At 43.0% G+C, this 26,463-nt stretch overlaps 1 protein-coding gene across 3 annotated transcripts in view; it reads right to left on the bottom strand.

Moving 5' to 3' along the window:
* DSTYK (dual serine/threonine and tyrosine protein kinase) overlaps positions 1–26,463 on the bottom strand; it is a 70,861-nt gene that overhangs the window by 23,412 nt on the left and 20,986 nt on the right. For 2 of the 3 annotated variants that reach the window (XM_007988757.3, XM_007988760.3), the window contains exons 2-3: positions 21,454–21,842; positions 2,662–3,331 (exon numbers count right to left, since the gene is read on the bottom strand). In XM_007988757.3, coding sequence (XP_007986948.1) covers positions 2,662–3,331; positions 21,454–21,842 — 1,059 coding nt within the window. The remainder of the gene's footprint in view (positions 1–2,661; positions 3,332–21,453; positions 21,843–26,463) is intronic. The other variant, XM_007988758.3, reaches the window with a different exon arrangement.

Here is a 26,463-nt window from a genome sequence, read left to right as displayed (position 1 = left end):
TCTGAATTAAGTACCATACATATAGGTTTATCTTCAAAATAAATTTTATAAAGTGTGAATATCAAGATACCTAACACATATGCATTGTCTTTATTTAAAAACAAACAGTAATAGTAATCTGGCTCCACGCTGGGCGTGATGGCTTATACCTGTAATCCTAGCACTTTGTGGGGGCTGAGGTGGGAGGATCGCTACAGTTCCTTGGCCTGGGCAATATAGCAAGACCTCGTCTCCACAGGAAAAAAAAAAAAAAATCTGGCTCCATAGGATATGTGCTAGCTTGCTTCTAAATCTTCTTCTAATTGTTTCAAGGATACCCAGAAAGCACTTAGAACAAGGTAAGAACAATCGAATACTTTACTGTCTGCCCAACCTAGCTGTCCTGACCTCCCTTCATTCTGTGTAACATGATGCTGGCAGTGATGCTTTGGTGTCTTTAATCAAATATTAAGAAGACTTCCTAAGATTTCCATTGCAAGTAACACTTCTCAACAACTCCTCTCTGTAGTGGGGAATTCACCAAAGAGGTATCTCCGTTCATCTTTAGAATGACTATAAGAAATCAGGCAACCTATGCTTGCTAAAGTCAACCATACTTCCTTTGTATTTATAAGTGTAACTTAAACTAGATACCATCATTCACACACTCATTGATTCTCCAAATATGTACTGTATAAAAGAGTCTGTGTTATTTGCTGCAAGGAATATGATGATGAATAAGACCCAGATCCTATCCTCCTTCAACTCTAGGATTTTAGGAAGTAGTCAGCAGTATATAAATAACTATAATAAAAGATAGAAAATGAAATATGCCAGAAATAAGTTACAGATGGAATGCTATGGGATTTCAAATGACTGCAATTGTTATTAGCTAAGAAAATTAAAGCAGGGCTAGGTGTGGTGGCTCATGCCTATAATCCTAGCACCTTTTGGGAGGCTGAGGTGGGAGGATTGCTTGAGCCCAGGAGTTCAAGACCAACTTGGCCAACATGGTGAAACCCCTGTCTTTAAAAATATATAAAAAATTAGCTGGTGTGGTGGCATGTGCCTGTAGTCCCAGGTATGCAGGGGGCTGAGGCAGGAGGATTGTTTAAGCCCAGAAGATTGAGGCTGCAGTGAGCCACGACTGCACTACTGCACTCCAGTCTGGATGGCAGAGCAAGAAGCTGTCCCAAAAATAAAAAAAAAAAAAGAAGGAGAAAATTAAAGAAGATTTCATGAAAAATGGCATTTGGGAGACAGGCCCTGATGGGTAGGTAGGATCTGGAAGTTCACAGACAAATAAAAGACATTCCAGGTTTAAGGCAGGGTGTTATCAAAGAAAAAGTAAAGGGAGCGTACGGAGGACAGAAAGAAGTTAAGACCAATTGACATAGAAAATACAGGAAAGTGCACAGTGAGGAAATAAGACTGGAAAAGTTGGTAAGGGCTAGGCTTTGGGAGGTCTTTAATACTAGGTGCAGGAGTTAAACTTAGTCTGTAGAAATAGGGAGCCAGTAAAGGTGAACTGGAGAAAGAAGTCAGGGAGATCAGTTAGATAACAATAGTTCAGTTAGACTTAAGGAGACAGAATAGAAAAGCACAGGTAGGTATCGAATATGCAAGAAGATTAATCACAGCCAGGCGTGGTGGCTCACGACACCCAACACTTTGGGAGGCCAAGGTGGGCGGATTACGAGGTCAAGAGATCAACACCGTACTGGCCAACATGATGAAACCCTGTCTCTACTAAAATACAAAAAAAATTTAGCCAGGCATAGTGGTGCATGCCTGTAATCCCAGTTACTTGGGAGGCTGAGGCAGGGGAATTGCTTGAACCCAGGAGGTGGAGGTTGCAGTGAACCGAGATCACACCGCTGCACTCCAGCCTGAGCAACAGAGCGAGACTGCGTCTCAAAAAAAAAAAAAAAACAAAAAAAACTGATGCTGGGTCCCATGTCAGAAATCCTGAGTAAGTCTGCAGTGATCTTTAGTGGTCTTGAGCATCTGTATTTTCAGAAAGCCTCCCAAGGGATTAGGATACCCACAACTGAGACTCTAAAGGGTAACCTGTAAACCATCATTTTAATCTTGCAAGGAGGTTTATACAGAAGTCAGTATACAAAATCAGCAGCATCTCAGACACCCAAAGACCTGATCAATCACTTTCACCCAATTTTGTTAGTAGCCATTTGTGAAGAATAGGACTATCAAAAGGTTAAAATCACAACTTTGAGAAATCCTCCTGATTTGGGCTTCAGAAGCAGCCTGAAAGGAAATGAGACCATGAGACAAAAAGAACCAATAAAGAGGCATGAGCTATACTGCAGGAGCAAAGGTTAAAGCACAATTTACTAACATTCTCCAAGCAGCTCTTCTCCAGCTCCATTAGGAGTTGTGGGGGTACAGGCAGAAAGTGGAGATGAGGGAGCTATTAGGATGAATTTACCAAAAGTTGAGCTAATGTTCTTGGGAAGGAATGAGGGTAGAATCTTCCACGATGATCTCTGAGAGCAAGAGAGGCCACCTTGGCTAAATAGTGGGCTCCTGCTGGTAAAGTGGGGTGCATGAAGTTACCCTGAGATTCCTTCAACCTGAAGAATTAACGTTCCTAATTTTCGGCTAGAAAATGGTTAGAGACTCTTTGCATGCCAGCACCCCAGCAAGCTCTCTGGGACCTACCTTTAAACTCCATGTTAGCAGCATCATCCAGAAGTTCCTCCTTCATGGTATTCAGTGTCTCAACAATCATATCCTTCATTTCCTCCTGCTTTCGGTTGGCAATATTCATCAATGATTCGTACAACTCATTCTCCTTTTTTCGAGTATATTCCAGACGTTTGGGAGTGATCTGCAGGTCCCGCTGCATGTCAAATGCCTGGTTAATAAAGATGTCAAGGCAGTGGCAATGCACCAAGTTCAGGGCCTTGGCTGCGTCCACCAGGCGAGTCTGTAACACCTGGTGAGAAAATGTGCTCAAGTGTCTCAGCTTTTCACTCTGTTCCACCAACACGCTCTGAGCTTTAGTATCCTGGCCAGGAGTCCCGCAGTTCCAGTGACTGCTGCTCAGGTAGCCCAGGTCAATTAGCTGGCGATAAAGCAGTGATCTTTCACTCTCCGTTCTCCTGGTTGAGGAGTCTGTTATCTCTGAGCCCAGCTGCGGCACTTTGAAAAAGAATACAGGAAAGGAGAAATACTTTCGGATTTCCTGAAGCTCTTGCTCATCCCTCTCAGAGAGTTCATCTTTGTGGAGTGCATAGGTTATCACAGGCAAGAAATCATTCACCAAGTCACCCAGAACATCCACTGTGGGCCGGAGGCCTTGGCATGGTGCTACCACAACGTCCACTTCCTGGAAGGGGAAGGGGGTCATATCAGCACCTTAGGTCAGAACCAATACTTGCCTCCCCAAAGTCCCACACTGAGACCAAAATCCTGATCTACAATGGAACAATACTTCGGTACCCCAGCCATTGATCCACCTCCTTCCTCGGTTACCAACACTTCCTGGTGCAGCCTATGAAGGCAGGCACTCATCTAGAGAGAGTGAAAAAACAAAGAAGTAGAAAGGATGGCAACTCCTTTCGCCATCAGATTAAAAAAAAATTTTGGTCTCTGCCTTCCTTTATTGCTTAGACATTCCCACCGATTCCCTCTGATGAAGAATTAAGACAAATAATGGAAGAAAAAGGAATTGCAATGGAATCTATGAGACTGGGAGTGAGTCGACCTGGCGCACTCCTCCCCCTCTTGCTCTCCTCTGATGCCTCCATCTCTGCCATTCTGACCTGGCTAACCCCTAAGCATCCTTTAAGTCTCGATGTATATGTTATGACATATCCTTGTAGAGCCTTTCCTATCACACAGTCTCAACCAAGCACACCTTACTTCCCTTTTCTTAAGGTTCAACATATTTACAATCCACTTATTTAAAGCTCTTCTTTCCCCCATCGGTCTGTAAACTCTTTGAGGGCAGGGACGGGGTCTATTTTGCTTACTATTGTAGCTCCAGTGCCTAGCATGTGGTAAGTCCTAAATACTGTTGAATCAATCAATTAAGTAGGAAACTAAAAGCCAGGTTCACCAAACACTATTACTGTCCTATTCTGAGTCTGTAGGTATCCCAAAGTCTTAGCCACCTAAGTCTAAGTAATACCTTTAGGAATACGATCACTTGGTAAGGCAGAGACCAAGGTTTGCTTATCGAATATCTAGTCTCCATGTTATAGGGGAAGGCGATGTCCTTTACAGATAGGGGTGTCCAATAAGTGGGTGGGGTTTCCAGGAAAGCCCTTTAGTGTACAGGGAGTGGATTCTACCAGGAAATATGCCCTTTGGCCTTGTCCTTTTTCCTGCTTGGAGCACAGATGTGACAGCTAGAACAGCAGTCATCACTCAGCAGCCCTAACGCAAACCTGAGGGTGGAAGCCAGCACTAAAGATGATGACACCAAAAGAAAGAGGGAGCCTAGGTCTCTGGTGGTCACAGAACTGCCACACCAGCTCTCAGTTACCTAGCTTCAGACTTCTTTTATGTAAGGCAAAAAAACAAACACCCAAAAACTCTACCTTTAAGTTCCTGAGTTTTGGTTTTTTTGTTTGTTTTTTTGATGATCTGTTACACACAATTGAACCTAATCCTAACTGAAATACCCAAGTTGCTAAAGTGAGTTTCGAGAATGATCTTGAGGCCGGGCACAGTGGCTCACACCTGTAATCCCAGCCCTTTGGGAGGCCAAGGCAGGGTGATCACTTGAGGTCAGGAGTTTGAGATCAGCCCTGCCAACATGGCAAAATCCCATCTCTACTAAAAATACAAAAATTAGCCGGGTGTGGTGGTAGGCACCTGTAGTCCCAGCTACTCCAGAGACTGAGGCAGGAGAACAGCTTGAACCCGGGAGGCAGAGGTTGCAGTGAGCTGAGATCACCCCACTGCACTCCAGCTTGGGCGACAAACCAAGACTCTGTCTCAATTAAAAAAAAAAAAAAAAGAATGATCTTTGAGGTTTAGAAACAAACCTTCCACAGGTCCTTTGCCTAGTCTGCACTTTCCACTTTGTGTTCTACTTCTTTCCCATGAAGGTTCCAAACACACAAGAGCATATGTCCATCTACTGCATTTCAATCTATTGCATAGGTTGTTCCTCTGTGTCTCTGACATTGTCTAGTTTGCCTGGCATTCCAGGTGTAAACTATTAACTAGGGACTCACACATATTAATATATTACCATTGTAGGTACATAGACTCCTGATGTCTTCAAGGGTCTGCAAACTCAGAATCAATCTTCCACAGAATTCTAGCATATTTTAGAGTTATAAAAGAACTCAACACAAATATGCTCGTTTGTGCCCTTAACAGTTATCAGATGTTGAATATTTACTTTATTTGAACTCTAAAAGATATACAATTTTGTTTCTTTCAGATGAATATAATGTTTTTATTTCTTACCCTATTTGAGCAGTAGGTTTATTGATTGAGTGATTGAGACGGAGTCTCAGTCTGTCGCCCATACTGGAGTGCAATGGCACGATCTCGGCTCACTGCAACCTCTGCCTCCTGGGTTCAAGTGATTCTCCTGCCTCAGCTTCCCAAGTAGCTGTGATTACAAGCACACACCACCACGCCGGGCTAATTTTTGTATTTTTAGTAGAGATGGGGTTTCACCATGTTGGCCAGGCTGGTCTTGAACTGCTGACCTCAACTGATCCACCTGCCTCAGATTCCCAAAGTGCTGGGATTACAGGTGTGAGCCACCACACCCAGCATGAGCAGTAAGTCTTTTTGATAAGTTTTTGTTTGTTTGTTTGTTTGTTTGTTTGAGACAAAGTCTCGTGCTGTTGCCCAGCCTGGAGTGCAGTGGTGCAATTAAGGTTCACTGCAGTCTCAACCTCCCAGGCCCAAGTGATCCGCCCATCTCAGCCTCCCGAATAGCTGATACTACAGGTGTGAGCCACTACGCCCAGCTAATTTTCATTCTTTTTTGGCTATTTTTTTTTGGTAGAGATGGGGTTTTGCCATGTTGCCCAGGTTGATCTTGAACTTCTGAGCTCAAACGATCTGTGCCTCGACCTCCCAAACTGCTGAGATTACAAGTGTGAACCACTGTGCCCGGCCTTGTTTGAGTTTTTAAAATCTTCTTTATTCCCAAGAAAGCACAAATATCTCACCTTCTTTTCTCACAAAGAACGGTGCTATTTTCTCAGGCAGGTCACATAACTTTAATTTGCCTGGCCACTTTGAACTCCCTAAAGCTCAAAGTGCTTTTAGCATCTCACCATTTGTCATTTTAGCAAACACTACATAAGTCAATCTACTCTTCATCCAACCCAAGCCAAGAAGAAATTTGCTGTTTCATCTGTGTCTCAAGTTGCATGGAATGTTTTCTGGCTGGAAGACTAGTCTGATACTCATCTTGCTATTCAAAACAAACCCCTTTTCACTACCCTGAGTCACACATGCTACAGTATGAATCATTTCAGTGAAGCATATTCAAAAAGTTGGTAAGAAATTTTAAGGTTTAAAATAGAACATACAACTGCATAAATGACAACATTATAATCACATATAACAATGAGATAAAGAGCAAAAAGAATCCCAAGAAAGGAAAACAGTTACATTAGGCTGGGTGTGGTGGCTCACACTTGTAATTCCAGCACTTTGGGAGGCTGGGGTGGGCAGATCGTTTGAGGTCAGGAGTTCAAGACTAGCCTGGCCAACATGGAGAGACCCCGTTTCTACTGAAAATACAAAAATTAGCTTGACATGGTGGTGCACACCTATAATTCCAGCTACTCTGGAGGCTGAGGCAAGAGAATTGCTTGAACCCAAGAGACAGAGGCTGCAGTGAACTGAGATCACACCATGCACTCCAGCTTGGGTGACAGAGTGAGACTCTGTCTCAAAAAAAAAACAAAGAAAATAAAAAAAGAAAAGAAAACAGTTACATTAAAGCAAAGAATTATAGGTGGAAATGTTTTTTATATTACAAAGCTGCCCTAAATACATATTTTTTAAAAGACATAAATCAACCAATCAAACTTATGAAAGGAAAGCCTAAATATTCAAAACCAAAGTATTGTTTAGAAATTTCAGGAAGAATTTTGTTTGCTTGTTTTTTCTGATGGATTATGTCAAAATTCTAGAATAAATTTTCAGGTTTTCCTCAAAGGACCATTTTGTGTGCACGACAGAAACATCAGTCAAAGCTACCACGTCCATTTGTAAGACCAATACAGTTGGGTGTTTTTTTTTTTTTTTTTTTTTTTTGAGATGGAGTTTCACTCGTCACCCAGGCTGGAGTGCAGTGGTGCGATCTTGGCTCACTGTAACCTCTGCCTCCTGGGTTCAAGTGATTCTCCTGCCTCAGCCTCCTGAGTAGCTGGGATTACCGGCATGTGCTACCACGCCCAGCTAATTTTTGTATTTTTTAGTAGAGATGGGTTTCGCCATGTTAGCCAGGCTGGTCTTAAACTCCTGACCTCAGGTGATCCACCCGCCCCAGCCTCCCAAAGTGCTGGGATCATAGGCGTGAGCCACTGCACCTGGCCCAATACTGTTTTTTTTTTTTTTTTTTTTTTTTTTTTTTGAGACGGAGTCTTGCTCTGTCGCCCAGGCTGGGGTGCAGTGGCCGGATCTCAGCTCACTGCAAGCTCCGCCTCCAGGGTTTACGCCATTCTCCTGCCTCAGCCTCCCGAGTAGCTGGGACTACAGGCGCCCGCCACCTCGCCCGGCTAGTTTTTTGTATTTTTTAGTAGAGATGGGGTTTCACCGTGTTAGCCAGGATGGTCTCGATCTCCTGACCTTGTGATCCACCCATCTCGGCCTCCCATAGTGCTGGGATTACAGGCCTGAGCCACCGCGCCCGGCCTCCCAATACTGTTTTTAAGAGACCAGTTGACTTTATTTGCTCGTAGGTGTAAATTCATTATTAAAGAAATGGATTTTGGAAGCCAGGCACAGTGGCTTGTGCCTGTAATCCCAGCACTCTTGGGAGGCTGAGGTGGGCAGATTGCTTGAGGCCAGGAGTTTGAGACCAGCTTGGCCAACATGGCCCAAACCAGTCTCTATTAAAAATACAAAAATTAGGCTGGGCACGGTGGCTCACACCTGTAATCCCAGCACTTTGGGACGCTGAGGCAGGTGGATCACAATGTCAGGAGTTCAAGATTAGCCTGGCCAATATGGTGAAACCCTGCCTCTACTAAAAACACAAAAATTATCTGGGCATGGTGGCATAAGCCTATAGTCCCAGCTACTCAGGAGGCTGAGGCTGAGGCAGAAGAATCACTTGAACCCAGGAGGCGGAGGTTACAGTGAGCTGAGATCACACCATTGCACTCCAGCCTGGGTGACAGAGTGAGACTCTGTCTCAAAATAAATAAATAAATAAATAATTAGCTGGGCATGGTGGCACATGCCTGTAATCTCAGCTACTCGGGAGGCTGAGGAATGAGAATCACTTGAACCCAGGAGGCAGAGGTTGCAGTGAGCTGAGATCATGCCACTGCACTCTAGCCTGGGCAACAGAGTGAGACACTGTCTAAAATGATAATAATAATAATAATAATAATAACAATAATAATAAAAGATTTTGGGCTTTATTTTTTATTTTTAATTTTTCTTTTTTTTTGAGACGGAGTTTCACTCTTGTTGCCCAGGCTGGAGTGCAATGGCACAATCTTGGCTCACCACAACCTCCGCCTCCCAGGTTCAAGTGATTCTCCTGCCTCAGCCTCCCAAGTAGCTGGGATTACAGGCATGCGCCACCACGCTGGGCTAATTTTGTTGTTTTAGTAGAGATGGGGTTTCTCTATGTTGGTCAGGCTGGTCTCAAACTCCCAACCTGAGGTGATCTGCTCACCTTGGCCTCCCAAAGTGCTGGGATTACAGGCATCAGCCACTGTGCCCGGTCATGGATTTCGGGCTTTCTAATGGTAGAGTATGGCCTGATATATCGGCACCCAGAAAGAAGCTGCCCATTTCTAAATATACCTTGTGCTAAACAACAATGGATAGAAAACAGGTATTATGCTCTCTCTTCTCCCTTCCCCAGTTGACTAACGTATGCAGGTGGTGTCACTGCTCTGAGTATCATGACAGTCAGAAGATAGGCAAAGAGCTGCTGGCAGAGACCCTGGCAGCAGTACAAATTAGGCTGGAATGTGATATGCGATTCTGCAATACTCACAGTGAAGGGATGACTCATGCCTGACGGTTATAAACAAAAAAGGAAGCCAACACTGTCTCCTGGAGACAGGGAGTGAAAAAATAAAAATTAATATAAAGAGGATGAGCCAGAGCTGTTATGGGTCTTAGTATGGCCACCTGAGAGGGAAGTCTGACCTCAGACTGTTTCATGGATGGCTATATCCCTTCTTAGCACCTAGAACAGTGTCTGGCACTTAGTAAGCATCCAATAAATAAACATGGAATGAATTAATGAAGAAATGATGCTCAAAGCCACTTTCAAAATATGTAAAATCTTCTATCTTTCAACTCTCATCCCACACATTTTATCCCACACATTTATCTGAAATTGTATTTGCCTCTACTCCAAGAATAAAGCAATGAGTAAGCATTTTGCTCCTAACTCAATCAAGTAAAAAGAATCTCAAGGAATCATGACAGTAACCCATAATTCCCATATTGAGTCACAGTGAATTCCTAAAGAGATATCTCTTGTAGAATGCATTCTGCATAAATCCATGGAATTTACAGAAGCTGATCTGTTACCACCCATTTTCTTGCTAGGATTAAGAAATGCAATAGAGGCTGGGCGCCGTGGCTCATGTCTGTAATCCCAGCACTTTGGGAGGCCGAGGCAGGTGGATCACCTGAGGTCGGGAGTTCAAGACCAGCCTAACCAACATGGAGAAACCCCGTCTCTACTAAAAATACAAAATTAGCTGGGGTGATGGCGCATGCCTGTAATCCCAGCTACTCGTGAGGCTGAGGCAGGAGAATCACTTGAACCCAGGAGGCAGAGGTTGCAGTAAGCCAAGATCATGCCATTGCACTCCAGCCTGGGCAACAAGAGCAAAACTCCATCTTAAAAAAAAAAAAAAAAAAAAAAAAAAAAAAAAGGAAATGCAATAGAAAGGAGCTTGCTACTCTACAAACACCAGAATATACTTCTTTGGTTTTGTTTTGGGTATAAAGTGTAAAATGACCCTATTTTATTTTATTTATTTATTTATTTATTTATTTATTTATTTTTGAGACGGAGTCTGGCTCTGTCGCCCAGGCTGGAGTGCAGTGGCATGATCTCAGCTCACTGCAAGCTCCGCCTCCCGGGCTTACGCCATTCTCCTGCCTCAGCCTCCGGAGTAGCTGGGACTACAGGCGCCCGCCACCTCGCCCGGCTAGTTTTTTGTATTTTTTTTAGTAGAGACGGGGTTTCAACGTGTTAGCCAGGATGGTCTCGATCTCCTGATCTCGTGATCCGCCCATCTCGGCCTCCCAAAGTGCTGGGATTACAGGCTTGAGCCACCGCGCCCGGCCTATTTTATTTATTTTTAAATTTTTTGTAGAGACAAAGTCTCACTATGTTGCCCAGGCTGGTCTTAAAACTCCTGAGCTCAAGCAATCCTCCTGCCTCGACATCCCAAAGTCCTAGGATTACAGGCATGTGCCACTGTGCCCAGCCAGTGACACTATTTTAAATGCCAAGAAGTAATCACTCAATCACTGGAGAAGGCTGACCCCTTCCTAAGAATACTGACTCTTATAGGTGAAGAATCCCTACTCTGTAGCTCATGGCACATTACTAAAACTCTATTATAACAAAGGATGATTATACTAACTGCTAATTCAAACAGAAAACAGTGGCCTGGCACAGCGACTCACGCCTGTAACCCCAGCACTTTGTAAGGCTGAGGCTGGAGGATCCCCTTGAGCCCAGGAGTTCGAGACCACCCTGGGCAATATGGCGAGACTCCATCTCTACAAAAAAATAAAACAAATTAGCCGGGTATGGTGACAAACACCTATAGTCCCAGCTACTCGGAAGGCTGAGGCAGGAAGATCCCTTGAGCCCAGGAAGTTGAGGTTACAGTGAGCCATGATCACGTTCCTGCACTCTAGCCTGAACAACAGAATGAGACCCTATTTCTAAAATATAAACAAACATACAAACAAAAAACCCAGAAAACAGTTATGTACACAGGCTAAAGTTGGTAGGTAGCAGGTGTCTTTGCTTTCTCTAGAGTTCTGAAGCCTCAGGTTCACATCACATAGAAAAGTATGCAACTATATATTAATAACTGTCCTGCCCTTGCACACCCTTGACCTCTATCCTTGTCCCCATATTCTAGCTATCTTTACTTCCAGTTCTCCTCTCGTGACATTCTCACGGGGCATTTGAAAGGTTTCTCCTGTTTGTTTTCACACAGGGCTGATTCTTTATAATTTCTAAATAGTTCCCTGAAACATCACTCTTAAGCCTGTAATCCCAGCACTTTGGGAGGCCAACGCGGGTGAATCACTTAAGGTCAGGAGTTTGAGACCAGCCTGGCCAACATACTGAAACCTTATCTTTACTAAAAATACAAAAATTAACCAGGCACGGTGGCAGGTATCTGTAATCCCAGTTACTCAGGAGGCTGAGGCAGGAGAATCGCTTGAACCTAGGAGGCAGAGGTTTCAGTGAGCCAAGATCTGCCACTGCACTCCATCCTGGGTGACAGAGTGAGACACCATCTCAAAAAAAAAAGAAAATAAAATACCTTGACTCTTGGTGGTACATATACCTTCCAAGGGGGAGCTGCAACCAAACAGCTATAACATGTTTCTAGGTTACAACATGCCTCAAAGAAACTGGGATCAATGTAAAGGCAAAACAGAGTTTTATCCCAGTAGTCAACATTGAATGGATACAAGCTCATCTCCCTACCTAGTAAAAGCATCAGTGTGTAACTCAGGCCAGATATAAGATTTAGAAAAAACACAATCACAATCATAGCCCTCAGAAGCCACAGAAAGCATGAGACCATCATGTTAAAAGTAGAAGAATATTTATAATTCCAAACACCCAAAAGCAAAGGTTTTAGCTCTGATTCTCAGCTCATAAGCATGAAGACTTTAAGGATCTGAACTCTCTTCTCTCTATCTCAAATGACAATGGATTAGGTAATTGACAAGTTGATAAGAATATATTGAATGGTCTCTATGCATTCTACCTAATGGACAGTCAAACATCTAGGTATCTACTGATGTACACAAAAGTAGAAATCTGAATTTTATTCTTTTGCCACTTACTAGATTGAAAGAGACAAAATATTTTGTCTAGAATGGAGAAGCGGGAAAGAGAAAGGAGGGAAAACTTTACCTTTCAACTTTTATATACTTCCGTATTATTAACCTTTTATAACAGCTTTCTGCTTTCATTTTATTACAAAAATAAGCCATAATGAATTATGAAGAATGTTCTCTCTAATAAGAGTAGAAGAATAACTATAAGTAAGTTGGAAGAAGAAGCCTTAAGTTTTGGGAGGAGTTCCAATGTGGATGATTGTCAGGGAAGGGATGGGTGAATGAGAGAGCAGGAAGTCTTCTCAAGGACACTGATTAATCAAAGTGAGGAGGAAATGGGCTTACTATGTGCCAGACACTGTGGTAGGTGCTTTCAACACATTCTCTCACGTTAGCCTCATACCAATTCTAAAAGATAGGAATTATAGACCGGGCACAGTGACTCATGTTTGTAATCCCAGCACCTTGGGAGGCTTAGGCAGGCAGAATGCTTCAGCCCAGAAGTTCGAGACCAGCCTGGGCAACATGGCAAAACCCCATTTCTACAAAAAAATACAAAAATTAGCCAGGCATAGTAGCATGCGCCTATAGTCCCAGGTACTCAGGGGCTGAGATGAGAGGATCACTTGAGCCTAGGAGGTTGAGGCTGCAGTGAGCCACGATCCTGCCACTGCAATTCAGCCTGGGCGACAAAGGGAGACACTGTCTCAGGCAAAAAAAAAAAAGATAGGAATTATAGCCCCATCTTACAAATGAGGGAACAAAGTGACACAGCTAAGTGACAAAACCAGGATATAAATCCAGGTCCCCGTAGCTACAAAGACAATGTTTAAACACACATGGAAGACCCACTCTGTGTCAAGCACTGTCTGATTTGGTGTAGTAGAATAAAAGATAGACTAGATACTTTCAGGGGTCCTAACAATTCTAGCTAGGGTTCTGTATTAAGAAGTATATGCTGGTTACAAAGTAAAGGCTCCATTATCAAACAAGATAATACCCTCTATGGATTGGCTGAGACATCACAATAGCAGTCAAAAAGAAAATATTGTTAATAGTCCTAACAACAGTTTCTGCCCGTTGACAATACTTTTCAATCTCTAAGTCTCTGAATTAGGGAAGATTCCCTACACCATCCATCCTCTACTCAAAAGGAAACAAACAAATATGTGAGATAGTAAAAACAGAAAGGAAGCTATTTGGTGCAGGAAAGAGGTAGACAGAATCCTCGCAAAGGAAGAAGACAAAAGAAGAAGATTAAGACTGTGACTGCTGTCAGATTTTCGCCTCAAGAGCTAACCCTGGACCGGGCGCGGTGGCTCAAGCCTGTAATTCCAGCACTTTGGGCAGCCGAGACAGGCGAATCACGAGGTCAGGAGATTGAGACCATCCTGGCTAACACAGTGAAATCCCGTCTCCACTAAAAAATACAAAAAACTAGCCGGGTGAGGTGGCAGGTGTCTGTAGTCCCAGCTACTCGGGAGGCTGAGGCAGGAGAATAGTGTAAACCCGGGAGGCGGAGCTCGCAGTGAGCTGAGATCCGGCCACTGCACTGCACTCCAGCCTGGATGACAGAGCGAGACTCCATCTCAAAAAAAAAAAAAAGAGCCAACCCTGGAAGGCCAGAGATGAATCACTGACAGTGAACTGAGGAAATACAGCCTCAGCTTCAGGATGTTATTTTGTTTTGTTTTGTTTTTGAGACGGAGTCTGGCTCTGTCGCCCAGGCTGGAGTGCAGTGGCCGGATCTCAGCTCACTGCAAGCTCCGCCTCCCGGGTTTGCGCCATTCTCCTGCCTCAGCCTCCAGAGTAGCTGGGACTACAGGCGCCCGCCACCTCGCCCGGCTAGTTTTTTGTATTTTTTAGTAGAGACGGGGTTTCACTGTGTTAGTCAGGATGGTCTCGATCTTCTGACCTCGTGATCCGCCCGTCTCGGCCTCCCAAAGTGCTGGGATTACAGGCTTGAGCCACCACGCCCGGCCTTGTTTTGTTTTTTTTTACTTTAAGTTCTGGGATACACGTGTAGAACGTGCAAGTTTGTTACAGAGGTATGGTTTGCTGCACCTATCAACCCATCATCTAGGTTTTAAGCCCCACATGCATTAGGTATTTGTCCTAATACTCTCCCTCCCCATCCTCCAATCCCCCCAAAAGGCCCCCGTGTCTGATGCTCCCCTCCTTGGGTCCATGTGTTCTCACTGTTCAACTCCCACTTATGAGTGAGAACATGCAGTGTTTGGTTTTCTGTTCCTGTTTGCTCAGAATGATGGCTTCCAGCTTCATCCATGTCCCTGCAAAGGACACGAATTCATTCTTTTTTATGGCTACACAGGATGTTGTTATTTATTTATTTATTTATTTGTTTATTTATTTATTTTTGAGACAGAGACCCAGGCTGGAGTGCAATGGCGCGGTCTCAGCTTACTGCAACCTCCACTTCCCAGGCTCAAGTGGTCCTCCCACCTCAGCCTCCCGAGTAGCTAGGACTACAGGCATGTGCTACCACACCCAGCTAATTTTTGTATTTTTTGTAGAGAAAGGGTTTTGCCTTGTTGCCCAGGCTGGTCTCAAACTCCTGAACTCAAGCAATCTGCCTGCCTCGGCCTCCCAAAGTGCTGGCATTACAGGCGTGAGCCACTGCGCCCAGCCAGGCTGTTTTTTTAAGAGCTATATCAAGGTTATTACAGTGAGCATAGGGATTTAAAAAAAAAATTGCCTCTGAATCACACATATCCTTCATAGGTACATTAGCCTATAACAGGAATTCCCAGGTTTTTTGGCAAAGAACAATGTATGCAGGATGGTTACATTTTACTATGTAGGTTAGTGCATGCTAGGGTAAAGGTGAGAGAGATATTAAAAACAAAATAGGATTACTGCCATAAAGAATTTATAATTTAGCATTCACCTGAACTTTCCACATCCTTTTTAAATACATCACTTCAGTTTCCCTTTTTTGCCACATAAAATAAGTTTTTAAATTTTTAATTATACTTCTAGAATATCATTTCTTATTTTTCTATCCTGTACATATAAATATGATCCTTGTTTCTTTTCCCTTGGAGTTGATCATTTTTTGGCCCAATTCCATAGACTCCCTCCACCAACAGTATCTTCTTGCCCTGCGGGCCTCATTCAGCATTCTTTCTTACCTTTTACCTATCAATTTTTATCTTTTAACCTAGATATAGTCAAGAGACAATATGGTATCTAACTAAAGGTAAGTAACCTATAACAAATGTTGGGTTTTTTTTTTTGAGACAGAGTTTCACTCTAGTCGCCCAGGCTGGAGTGCAGTGGTGTGATCTCGGCTCACTGCAACCTCCACCTCCCTGGGTCAAGCGATTCTCCTGCCTCAGCTGCCCGAGTAGCTGGGATTACAGGCACCTGCCACCATGTCCAGCTAAGTTTTGTATTTTTAATAGTAACAGGATTTTACCATGTTGGCCAGGCTGGTCTCAAACTTCTGACCTCAGGCGATCCGCCCACCTCAGCCTCCCAAAGTGCTGGAACCACAGGTGTGAGCCACCGATGTTGGGGTTTGTGTGTGTGTATGGTTTTTTTTTTTTTGAGATAGGGTCTCACTCTGTAAACCAAGATGCAATGCAGCCTCGATCTCCTGGGCTCAACTGATCCTCCTGCCTCTGCCTCCTATGTAGCTGGGACCACAGGTGTACGCCACCACACCTGGCTAATTTTTCGTAGAGATGAGGTCTCACTTTGTAGCCCAGTCTGGTCTTGAAATGCCAATAACTAGACAAAAAATGAGAGAAGCCAGTTTTCTAGCAACAAACAGTGTTTAGTAAATTTGGGGGTTAAAATTTTATGTAAACTTGTCATTTTAAGATCTTTTATAATGCTTATGAGTTGTAAAAGCATTAATTACTGAAAAATTTAAAATACCAATATCTGTTCGTTAAAAACAGGGTAGCAAAACAGACAAACAAAAACAATTAGTGGCCAGGCGTGGTGGCTCATCCCTGTAATCCCAGCACTTTGGGAGGCCAAGGCAGGCAGATTGCTTGAGCTCAAGTGTTCAGGACCAGCCTGGCCAACGTGATGAAACCCCATCTCTACAAAAAATACAAAAATTAGCCAGGCATGGTGGTGCACACCTGTAATCCCAGCACTCTGGGAGACCGAGGTGGGCACATCACCTGAGGTCAGGAGTTTGAGACCAGCCTGGTCAACATGGTGAAACTCCGTCTCTACTAAAAGTACAAAAATTAGCCAGGCATGGTGGTGCACACCTGTAATCCCAGCACTTTGGGAGCCGAGGTGGGCAGATCACCTGAGGTCAGGAGTTCGAGACCAGCCTGGTCAACATGGTAAAACTCCGTCTCTACTAAAAGTACAAAAATTAGCCAGGCATGGTGGCAGGCACCTGTGATCCCAGCTACTCAGGAGGCTGAGGCAGGAGAATCGCTTGAACCCAGGAGGCAGAGGTTGCAGTGAGCCAAGATTGCGCCATTGCACTCCAGCCTGGGTGACAAGAGTAAGACCCCGTCACAAAAAAAAAAAAAAAAGGTTATTTGCAAGTCACTGACATTGCCTGGAAATATTAGTCTACCTCAGTTCCCTGAAGTAAACCCCAACAGATAACACCATGAGCCAATAACCAGGTCAGTATGTGGCAGCCCAAAAGGCCAAAAGCACCTGGTAGGCTACTGATCAGAGCAGATCAACTAAAGCTATGTAACTGCCACAGTAAACAAAATGCCACCTCCAGGCTGCAGGAATCCCATCTCAGGCTGAGCAAGTTTAATCGCTTCTGCTGCTGCTTCTTCCTTTTCTTACAGGTGTTCACAGGAGAAAACACACACACACACACACACACACACACAGATATATCAGATTGAGCAACTCTAAGGCAGACAACTGTTCCATCAGATTTGTAAGAAGAAAGAAAAAGAAAAGGAAAAGATATATATCTGACAAGATATATATGCTTGAAGGAAGGCATGAGGGTGGGGAAGGGGGAGTAATAAAGACACAACTAGTGAATATGGCGAATGATGAACTGTGCTGCCAATTGCAAAGTGACTATGTTTGAACACCAAATGAGGTTTCAGATACGAACGGCTTGACAGTGTTCCTCTATTGTTGAATTTTGAACTGAGAATCTCAGGGGATCCAGAACTAAAAAGGTGGGAATACCAAGCAATGTGGGTCCATGTGAGTTGGCCTATTCTGGAACAAACTGAAAATGGCTAATTTATGAGGACTTTAAAATAACGTATTAGAAGAATGACCATTGTATAAGAGGGCAGGGGAAATTCTGCTTTGATAATTTGACAGTTCAAAATGAACACTGCATTTCCCCTAATTCAATCTTGATTTCCTTTAGCTAAATGTTTCCTTTCTTTACTACCCTCTTCACAAATCAGATGGAAGGGCTGTTTAGAGCTAACTCACTGGTCCTAAAAATAACTGGAGCTAAACAAAAAGCTCATTCTTGCTGGCATGAGCGATCTTCCAGGTAGCTGCTGTGCAATGCCCCCAGCAGTAAGCTGAGCATTGCTAATGTATGTAACAGAGACAGGAGTCGGGCTGCAGTGAGAGGGCAGTGCTTGGATTCCACAAAGGTTGCAAGGCCCTCTGAGACTCAACAACAAGGGGTTCTAAACTTAGAACTACAGGGATCTGGTACGAGGCCTACACCAAAACCACTGGAGAATAAAGCAGATCTAGAGAAACACTGGCCAAGAAAGACTCACAAACCACATGAAACAACATGAGAGGCTAGATAATTCCTCAAGAAAAGAGAAGAGAGAATATATATTTTTAACTATGCTGAGAGAAAGCTGATTTGGTATCTCAACATCCCATTCAAGTAGCCTCCTCAATTGTTGCCTCTGTCTGCATGCTTAGCACATACCACGAGTAGGCCCTGGGAGCTCTCAATGGAAAGATACATGCTCAGATACGCACTTGGGGGATGGCTCGTACCTCCCTTTCTGTGACTTTCTTATATCACCTCAATTTATGGAATAAAAGTAAATGAGCATTAGAAATTTAAAAAAAAATGAGGGCCAGGCACAGTGGCTCATGACTGTAATCCCAGCACTTTGGGAGGATGAGGGGGGCAGATAACTTGAGGTCAGGAGTTTGAGACCAGCCTGGCCAACATGGTGAAACTCCATCTCTACTAAAAATATAAAAATTGAGTGTGGTGGCAGGCACCTATAATCCCAGCTACTTGGGAGACTAAGGAACGAGAATCGCTTGAACCTGGGAGGCAGAAGCTGCAGTGAGTCAAAATCACTCCACTGCACTCCAGCCTAGGCAACAGAATGAGACTCCATCTCGAAAAAACAAACAAACAAATAAAAAAAAAACCCACAAAGTAATGAAGAGAAAGATCTTAAAAAAATTTTTTTCGAGATAGGATCTCATTCTATCGCCCAAGTGTTGTACAATGGTGCAAACACAGCTGACTGCAGCCTCCACTGGTTGGAGGATCACTTGATCCCCCAACCCCAGCCTTTCAAGTGGCTCAGACCACAGGTGTGTACACAGGATCTCACTATGTTGCCCAGGCTGGTGTTGAACTTCTGGGCTCAAACAATCCTCCTCCCTCAGTCTCCCAAAGTGTTGGGATTACAGGCATAAGTCACTGTGCTCAGACAAGCATTAGAAATTTAAATCAATAAAATGAAGGGGCCAGGTATGGTAGCTCATGTCTGTAATCCCAGCACTTTGCAAGGTTGAGGCAGGAGGATCACTTGTGGTCAGGAGTTTAAGACCAGCCTGGCCAACATGGCGAAACCCCATCTCTACTAAAAATATAAAAATTAGCCGGGTGTGGTGGCACACACCTGTAATCCCAGCTACTCGGGAGGCTGAGGCAGTAGAATTGCTTGAATCTGGAAGGCGGAGGTTGCAGTGAGCCAAGACTGTGCTACTGTACTCCAGCCTGGGCCACAGAGCAAGCCTCTGTCTCACAAATTAAAAAAATAAAAAATAATAATAGTAATTTTAAAAAATGAAGGGACTAAGAGAAAAAAATCAAATGATTTGCTTCTCCTGCAGATGGCTTTGTCACATTCTAGGATCGTTATTAAAGAAAAGAATGGTAAAAATCACCACCTGACTTACAGCAGTCATTTCTGCTATTTAACAGTATTATTATTTTTTTTTTAGAGACAGGGTCTCACTATGTTGCCCAGGCTGGACACAACTTCTTAGGTTCAAGCAATCCTCATGCCTCAGTCTCCCCAGTAGCTGGGACTACAAGTGTATGCCACTGAGCTCAACAGTGCTTTCTAAGCTACAGGTTATAATCTACCAGGTCATAACATCAACTTAGTGGGTTGCTACTAACATTTTCAAAAAATGAAGTCAAAAAGAGAGGAAATTATCAGTATGTATTGCAGAAAGCAAAAGTAACGTTTCATGAAACTTGTATTTCAAATGTATATGTATATACATGTACTGGGTCCTGAAAGAAAATGTATGTCTTACACTGAATTAAAATATAAAAAAGTAGCCAGGCGTGGTGGCTCATGCCTGTAATCCCAGTTCTTTGGGAGGCCGAGGTGGGTGGATCACTGAGGTAAGGAGTTCAAGGCCACCCTGACAAACCCCTGACAAACATGGTGAAACCCTGCCTCTACTAAAATTACAAAAATTAGCCAGGTGTGGTGGCGGGCGCCTATAGTCCCAGCTACTCTGTAGGCTCAGGCAGGAGAACCACTTGAACCCAGGAGGCGGAGGTTGCAGTGAACTGAGATCACACCATTGCACTCCTGCCTGGGCAACAGAGAGAGACTCCATCTCAAAAAAAAAAAAAAAAAAAAAAAAAGAAGAAGAAGAAAAAAGAAAAGAAAAAAGAAGAAGAAGAAGAAAAAAAAAAAAATATATATATATATATATGTTTGAAAACCACTGAGCTATTGGAAGCTTGAAGGAACTAGACCAAGACTGTATACTACAGAGAGACTGTGTATGGATCAATCAAATACTTGTGAATTGTGAAGAAGTTCATGGGTCAACTGAACATGCCACAGTTAATATACAAAGGTTACTGCCAGAGTTACTATCAGAGCTATTTAAAAACCCTCACATTATCCTAGAGCTAGGAAATGTGAACTCTCAGTTTGAAAACACAGGAAACCACCACTGAAACTGAGCTGAGAGAGGATGGGGGCTTGTTACATAGCCCCCTGTGGCATTTATCAAGATGAAAGAAATATGGACTGTGGAAGGAAATGAGATGACAGTTTTTACTTCTAGAGTGTCACAGGCCATGGCCACAACCAAAGGACTCATTCATTGACTGAGAAACTAAGCTTCTTAGAAGTGGGGTAGTTGAAGTGGTTATAAGAAACAAGGAAAGAAAAAACCACTCTTTCAGGTCCTGTCAAACTAGCCCATCCTTCCTGGCACAGTTAACCAAGGGTCAAACTCTGAGTATGGCTGAATTATTTTATCCCTATCCACTCCTGACCCTGCCATAGTCACATACCCATTTGGTCTAATTAAATAGCCCAGTCCTAACTATCCAATAGGAAAGGAAACACAGACCAAGAGAGAAGTATTTCCTAAGTGATAATATATAAAGTCTTAGACCATATGATATCTTACGAGATGGCACAGGATCTGTGCTCTCTGTGGGAGTTTATGAGAGAAACTAAAATACTCTTCAAATAACAAGATCTCCATGTCTCCTTACATTGAGCCAGACCTGTCCTCACATTCCCATGTTCCTTATAAAGTAGGAGAAATTATCTGTCCTCTGTACTACTTAGTAAATTAATGGTTAGGTCTAAGGAAGAACCCACAAAATTCTTCACTTGTTCTCAATTCTAATAAGAACAATACTCATCCATCATCTTATCATTCCTTTTAGAAAGAAGTAACTAGAGACAATTCCAGCAATATCTTCTGGTTAAGAAATGAGAAAGGATTTCTAACTTTGATTACAATTATTCTGTAAAAGCATGCTGAGATATAAGTATCACATTTTCATTAGAAACGGAGATAAGGAAGTGGGGAGACAAGCAAACTACTCAGGGCCTTGCAGCATGGTAAGAAGAGGCAGGAATGGGTATTGCTACAGTCTTGTTTGTTTTTCAACTTTCCAGATTATGTTCCTCTGACTCCACTAGCCACTGCTGCTCAGAGTTCAGACTATGTATCATCGAATTACTTTTCTAGAAAGTCAAAATAAAAGGAAAGCTGGTATATACGTATACAATTGGTAGAGAAGTATGAGATTGGTACCTGTAAGAGAGCATGGTGCATCGTTACCTCCAGTTCCGCTAAAACATGAGCAGCATCCTCATTGTTCTCTTGGACCTCCAGATCCTCCTCAGGGATGGTCTCCCAGTTGCCCTGGTGAGCAACCAGCGTGTGCACTAGTTCATACTGTCCAGGGAGCGCCAGGCTCACCCGAGTCTGAGTTCCGTAGGTGAAGCGGAGGCGCCGAAGCTTACAGCTCTCCTCACTGCCCAGCTTGGTGGTGGGAAGCACCTGCACCCCCAACAGCAGGTTCAACAGCTGGCACTTGACATTACAATCCTGGCCGAGGATCAGTATGCAAGGGAGGCAGTCCACAATCTGCTGGAGGTACTTCTCTTCCTTAGGCGGGAAGGAAATGCAGCTCAGTTGGCCTGGTTGGGGAAGGGGAGAGTGGAGGAGGAGAAAGGAGTAGAGAGAGAGGAGTGAGGAAGGGGAGAGAGAGAGACTCACACAGAAATCCCACGAGGATGACAGGGTCCTTGAGGAGCAATTTCTAGGAACCTTGGTTGAAGGACATATCAGGGGAAAAACCCCAGTGAGAAAAGGCTCTTCACATACCAAACAGAATTCCCTTCCCTAGCTCATCCCCTAGGAACAAGTTGTTATTTCTACTCAGAAACGTGGGAGTGACCTGATCTTCCCGCCCCGCTCCTTTTTCATTCAGTGGAGGGACAGCCTAAGGAGTTTACAAGGACTCCATCACAAATACCAAGATTATTAAAATAACAAAGCCAGAAAAACTATACTGGTTGGGATGTGAGCCCAAGGAGAAACATACCTGAATGTGTCAAAATTAAACCCTTCCTTCTGACAGAGGACCTAATACTTGAACACAGATTACAGTCATGTGTTGCTGAACAACAGGCATATATTCTGAGAAATGCATCATCAGGCGATTTTGTCACTGTGTGAACATCAGAGTATACTTACACAAACCTAGGCGGTATGGGTACAGCCTACTACACACCTAGGCTATAGGGTGTAGCCTATTGCTCTTAGGCTACAAACGTGTACAGCATGTTACTGTACTGAATACTATAGACAGCTGTAACACAATCTTAAGTATTTGTGTATCTAAACATATCTAAACATAGAAAAGGTGTGCTAAAAATACTGTACCTTTGTTGACCAAGATGCCATCATGTAGCACATAATACAGCACTATAGAGCCCTTTTAAATTTATCTACCACATGCGGTTTTAGCTTATGTTCTTCATTGTGACCTATTTGACTACTAAATGTATGAGCTATAAATATATAAAATGTATAAATGTATAAAATGAAATGCTATTCAGGTTTGCATAAGTTCTAGAATTTTTTCCAGTTCATCGCTCTGATAGCTGGTGACAACATCCCAGCTGCCAAGTCATCTGTTTCCTTAAAACACTGGGGTGCTCAATTAACATCAATACCTCCTAATCAAATCACATTCCTTCTGTTTATGGGAGACAAGACCCTAAATAGGACAAAGGGAAATAACTGCCTGTTAGGATAAAATCCAGGCAAATCTAGAAAGAGATGTGATTTATCTCAAAAACATTCTCCATGATGGATATCCCAATTACCCTGATTTGACCATTACCACATTGTTACCCACATATCGAAATACCACATGTATCCTATAAATACCACATGTATCCTATAAATATGTACAATTACTATGTGTCAATTTAAAAATCTGTTTTTCACCAACCTGATGTTTTGTACAAAAAATAATAAAAAATAAAAATCTAAAACAAAAACAAAAACAAAAAAACTTCTCCTTTCAAGGCAACTACTACTAATCTAAATGGATAACTTCCCCAAACACATTCAAATAATGTTCAAGACAGAACAAGCTTCCTAAAGAATGAGAATCTCTGTCTGGGAAAAATAACCCGAAATTAGTTCACTGAAATTCTCAGTCTGAATTATATCGCTTCCTTATTCCCTCAATATCAGTGTCTGCCTACCTCTAAGATTCAGGCAATTCCCGCATTTGTTCAGAACAGCACAGACACACAGTTCTTAGGCTACAAAAAGGACAATCCTTGAGCCAAACACATCCATCATAATTGAAATTTTGGGTGGCACTAACTGAAACAGTATTTGTTTTAGTCACTTAACCATAAGCTGCATTAAATTATTTGTAGGCCATTTATTTTGTTTGTTGCCGGAATTGAAGCAAGAGAGGCCTGAGTCAATTAAGAGGTGGTTCTACTTCAGAGTGAACCTACCCAGCTACAATTTCAAATCCCTAAGCATCCTTCTCTTCCACAAACAGTAATGCCAAAAGGGTTAAAGAGGTCTGTGTTCACGCAAATCCCTCTATGCATTTCATTAGGGCCCTTCTTTTCATATCTCTCTGTCTATAAGGATATCACCCTGGCCTGCATATATACATCAGCAACACCAGACACTGAAACAAGCCAATCTACTCTCCTGGGAAAGAGATGAGTTCCTTTCAAAAACCAAACAGAGTTAACTAAGTATATAATTCTGTGCAAGGGTATTTACTAAATACAAGAGTGTAACACCAGACAACTAGTCTACTCTTTTGATCTACAACCTAAAAGCAAGAGGACATAGCCAATTGCTTGTGTGGTCATTAACAAGCAGCAGCAAGCCAGTCCTGAGTCCCTTCATACCTTATTCACAACTGCAGAACACTTACCATGCTTTATTCTAATGATCTGTTTATAATCATCAAAAGCAGGAAGAACCATCCTATTTCATCCTCAACACCCAACACAATGCCTGACACATACCAAGGGCTTAATGTTACAGATCTGTTTGTTTTGTCTGAGAATCCATTTAGTGGGGAGAGCTACCTATAGAAAGCTGTAAGCAAACCCACTGAGTACTTTGAAAAGTCCAGTATCATGATGAATAGTTTAAGAGCAACCATCACTCCTAAAAACCTCCTTCATGCAGATAAAGAATAGGACTCTTCGGTCAGGTGCAGTGGCTCACGTCTGTAATCCCAGCAGTTTGAGAGGCGGAGGCGGGCAGATCACCTGAGGTCAGGAGTTCGAAACCAGCCTGGCCAACATGGCGAAACTCTGTCTCTACCAAAAATACAAAAAATTAGCCGGGCATGGTGGTAATCCCAGGTTCTTGGGAGACTGAGGCAGGAGAATCGCTTGAACCCAGGAAGCGGAGACTGCAGTGAGCCAAGATCGTGCCATTGCACTCCAGCCTGGGCAACAGAGCAAGATTCCATCTCAAAAAAAAAAAAAAAAAAAAAAACAAGAACAGGACCCTTCCATTCATCTTGTGGAATTTAACTACCATAGTCTTAGCTCGAGCAGTGAGAAGTCCAGCTAGAGTGTCTTCACTCTCATCTACACTTCCTAGCTTTCTTCTGTTCCCAGTCCTCCCCAGATTTTCACATAAGTGTCTACATGTGAATGCATACTGACAACCTTCAAATTCTTATAATAAAAATGGTTTTATCACAAAAAGACCAACAAACCTAACTAACCTTTGTTACTGCTACTACCAGGAGAGTGGATAATAGAGACGAAAACCAACTAAATCACTTTTCAGTACCAGAGGGAGAAAGCATCTGCACCTCTGAGACAAAGTGTCAACTACAGGACAGCCAATGAAACAGGCTGCATCAGCCAAAACCACAGCAGACACAACCCATTATTCACCTGACCCCAATGAACACTCCCCACCTCCATCTTTCCTACAAAAAGTCACCACAAATAAACTTGCTACTGTCAAACCAACCAAAGACCAGTGCAATAGGAAAGGGTGCTGAAGTTGAGCCCAGTACACTGTTAGAAGTCTATGGCAAACATCACTGTCTCTGTTTTCCAACACATCACCATCCAAGCCCTTTGCTTCTCCCACTAAATCTTTAGCTTTTTCATCCATCTGACATCTCTACCAGATTTGAACAAGGGCTTGGAGAGAAATGAAGTTGAAAGCAGATGGTTTTACTCCTGGATTCTGAGCACACTGCTCAGTGATGTGGAGTGCAATATGGAAGCGGGAACAGCAGGAGAATGAAGGCATGCTTTGCCACTCTGACTAGCTCTGTGACCTTGGCAATCCATTCGATTTTTCTGAGCCTTGAAGTGCTCATCGGTAAATGCAGGGGGGTGGAGTTGGATTAGATCACCTTTAACATGCTTTCGAGTTCTAAAATGCCAGTTTAACTGCTGAAAGAACAATGATGTGAGGGGGATGGGTGGTTGGTCTGGTTGTTTTTATTTTGTTTTAAATTATGTGAATCTATGCAAGCGCCCCTTGGACCACTATAACTGCAGATCAAAAAGTAGACTGAACTAGCCAGGGGCTCCGAGGACCTACAGTGCAGTCTTAGCAGTTCTCTAAAGAAGAGATTAAAAGCTGTAGACTGACAGTAGAAGGGAGGAAGAAAACCTGTTTCAGAGCTGGAGCAGCTGCCTCATTGACAGTTAAAGGACTTCCAAGTTAATCGAGTTTTCTTTTGTAATTAATACAACAGTATCTGCATATGGGCTGCCAGAAGGTAACAGCATGGCTTCTCAGCTGGTGCACATTAACCCTGCCAACTCTGGCTGGGGGAAAATTCATACCAAATCGTCTTAAGTGCAAACCAAGGCTTTTGTTGTTGTTGTTGTTCTTGGTGGTTGTTCTTAAATACAGATTTTGATTTTTTGTTTACTTCTAAACAAAAGTTTCAAGCTAGATGGAAGAGAAGAACAACTGAAGCAGCAACCCATTTTGGTTTTTGTTTTAGATAACATTTATTGAGCCCTTTATATGTATTGATCACTTTATTTGCTTCGTCTCATTTAAAGCTCATAATTCTACCAGACAAGGACTATTATTAACCCCATTTAAAAATGAAGAAATGGGCCAGGAGTGGTGGCTCATGCCTCTAATCCCAGCACTTCGGGAGGCCAACATGGATGGATGGCTTGAGCTCAGAAGTGAGAGACCAGTCTGGACAACAAAGGGAGCAACCCCCGCCGCGCCTTTGTTTCTACTAAAAATTTTTTAAAAATCAGCTAGGCA

The sequence above is a fragment of the Chlorocebus sabaeus genome, chromosome 25 (genome assembly GCF_047675955.1).
Source record: "Chlorocebus sabaeus isolate Y175 chromosome 25, mChlSab1.0.hap1, whole genome shotgun sequence".
Lineage (NCBI taxonomy): Eukaryota > Metazoa > Chordata > Mammalia > Primates > Cercopithecidae > Chlorocebus > Chlorocebus sabaeus.
The sequence above is the reverse complement of the archived record's forward strand: the minus strand, read 5'-3'. Positions and strand labels throughout refer to the sequence as shown.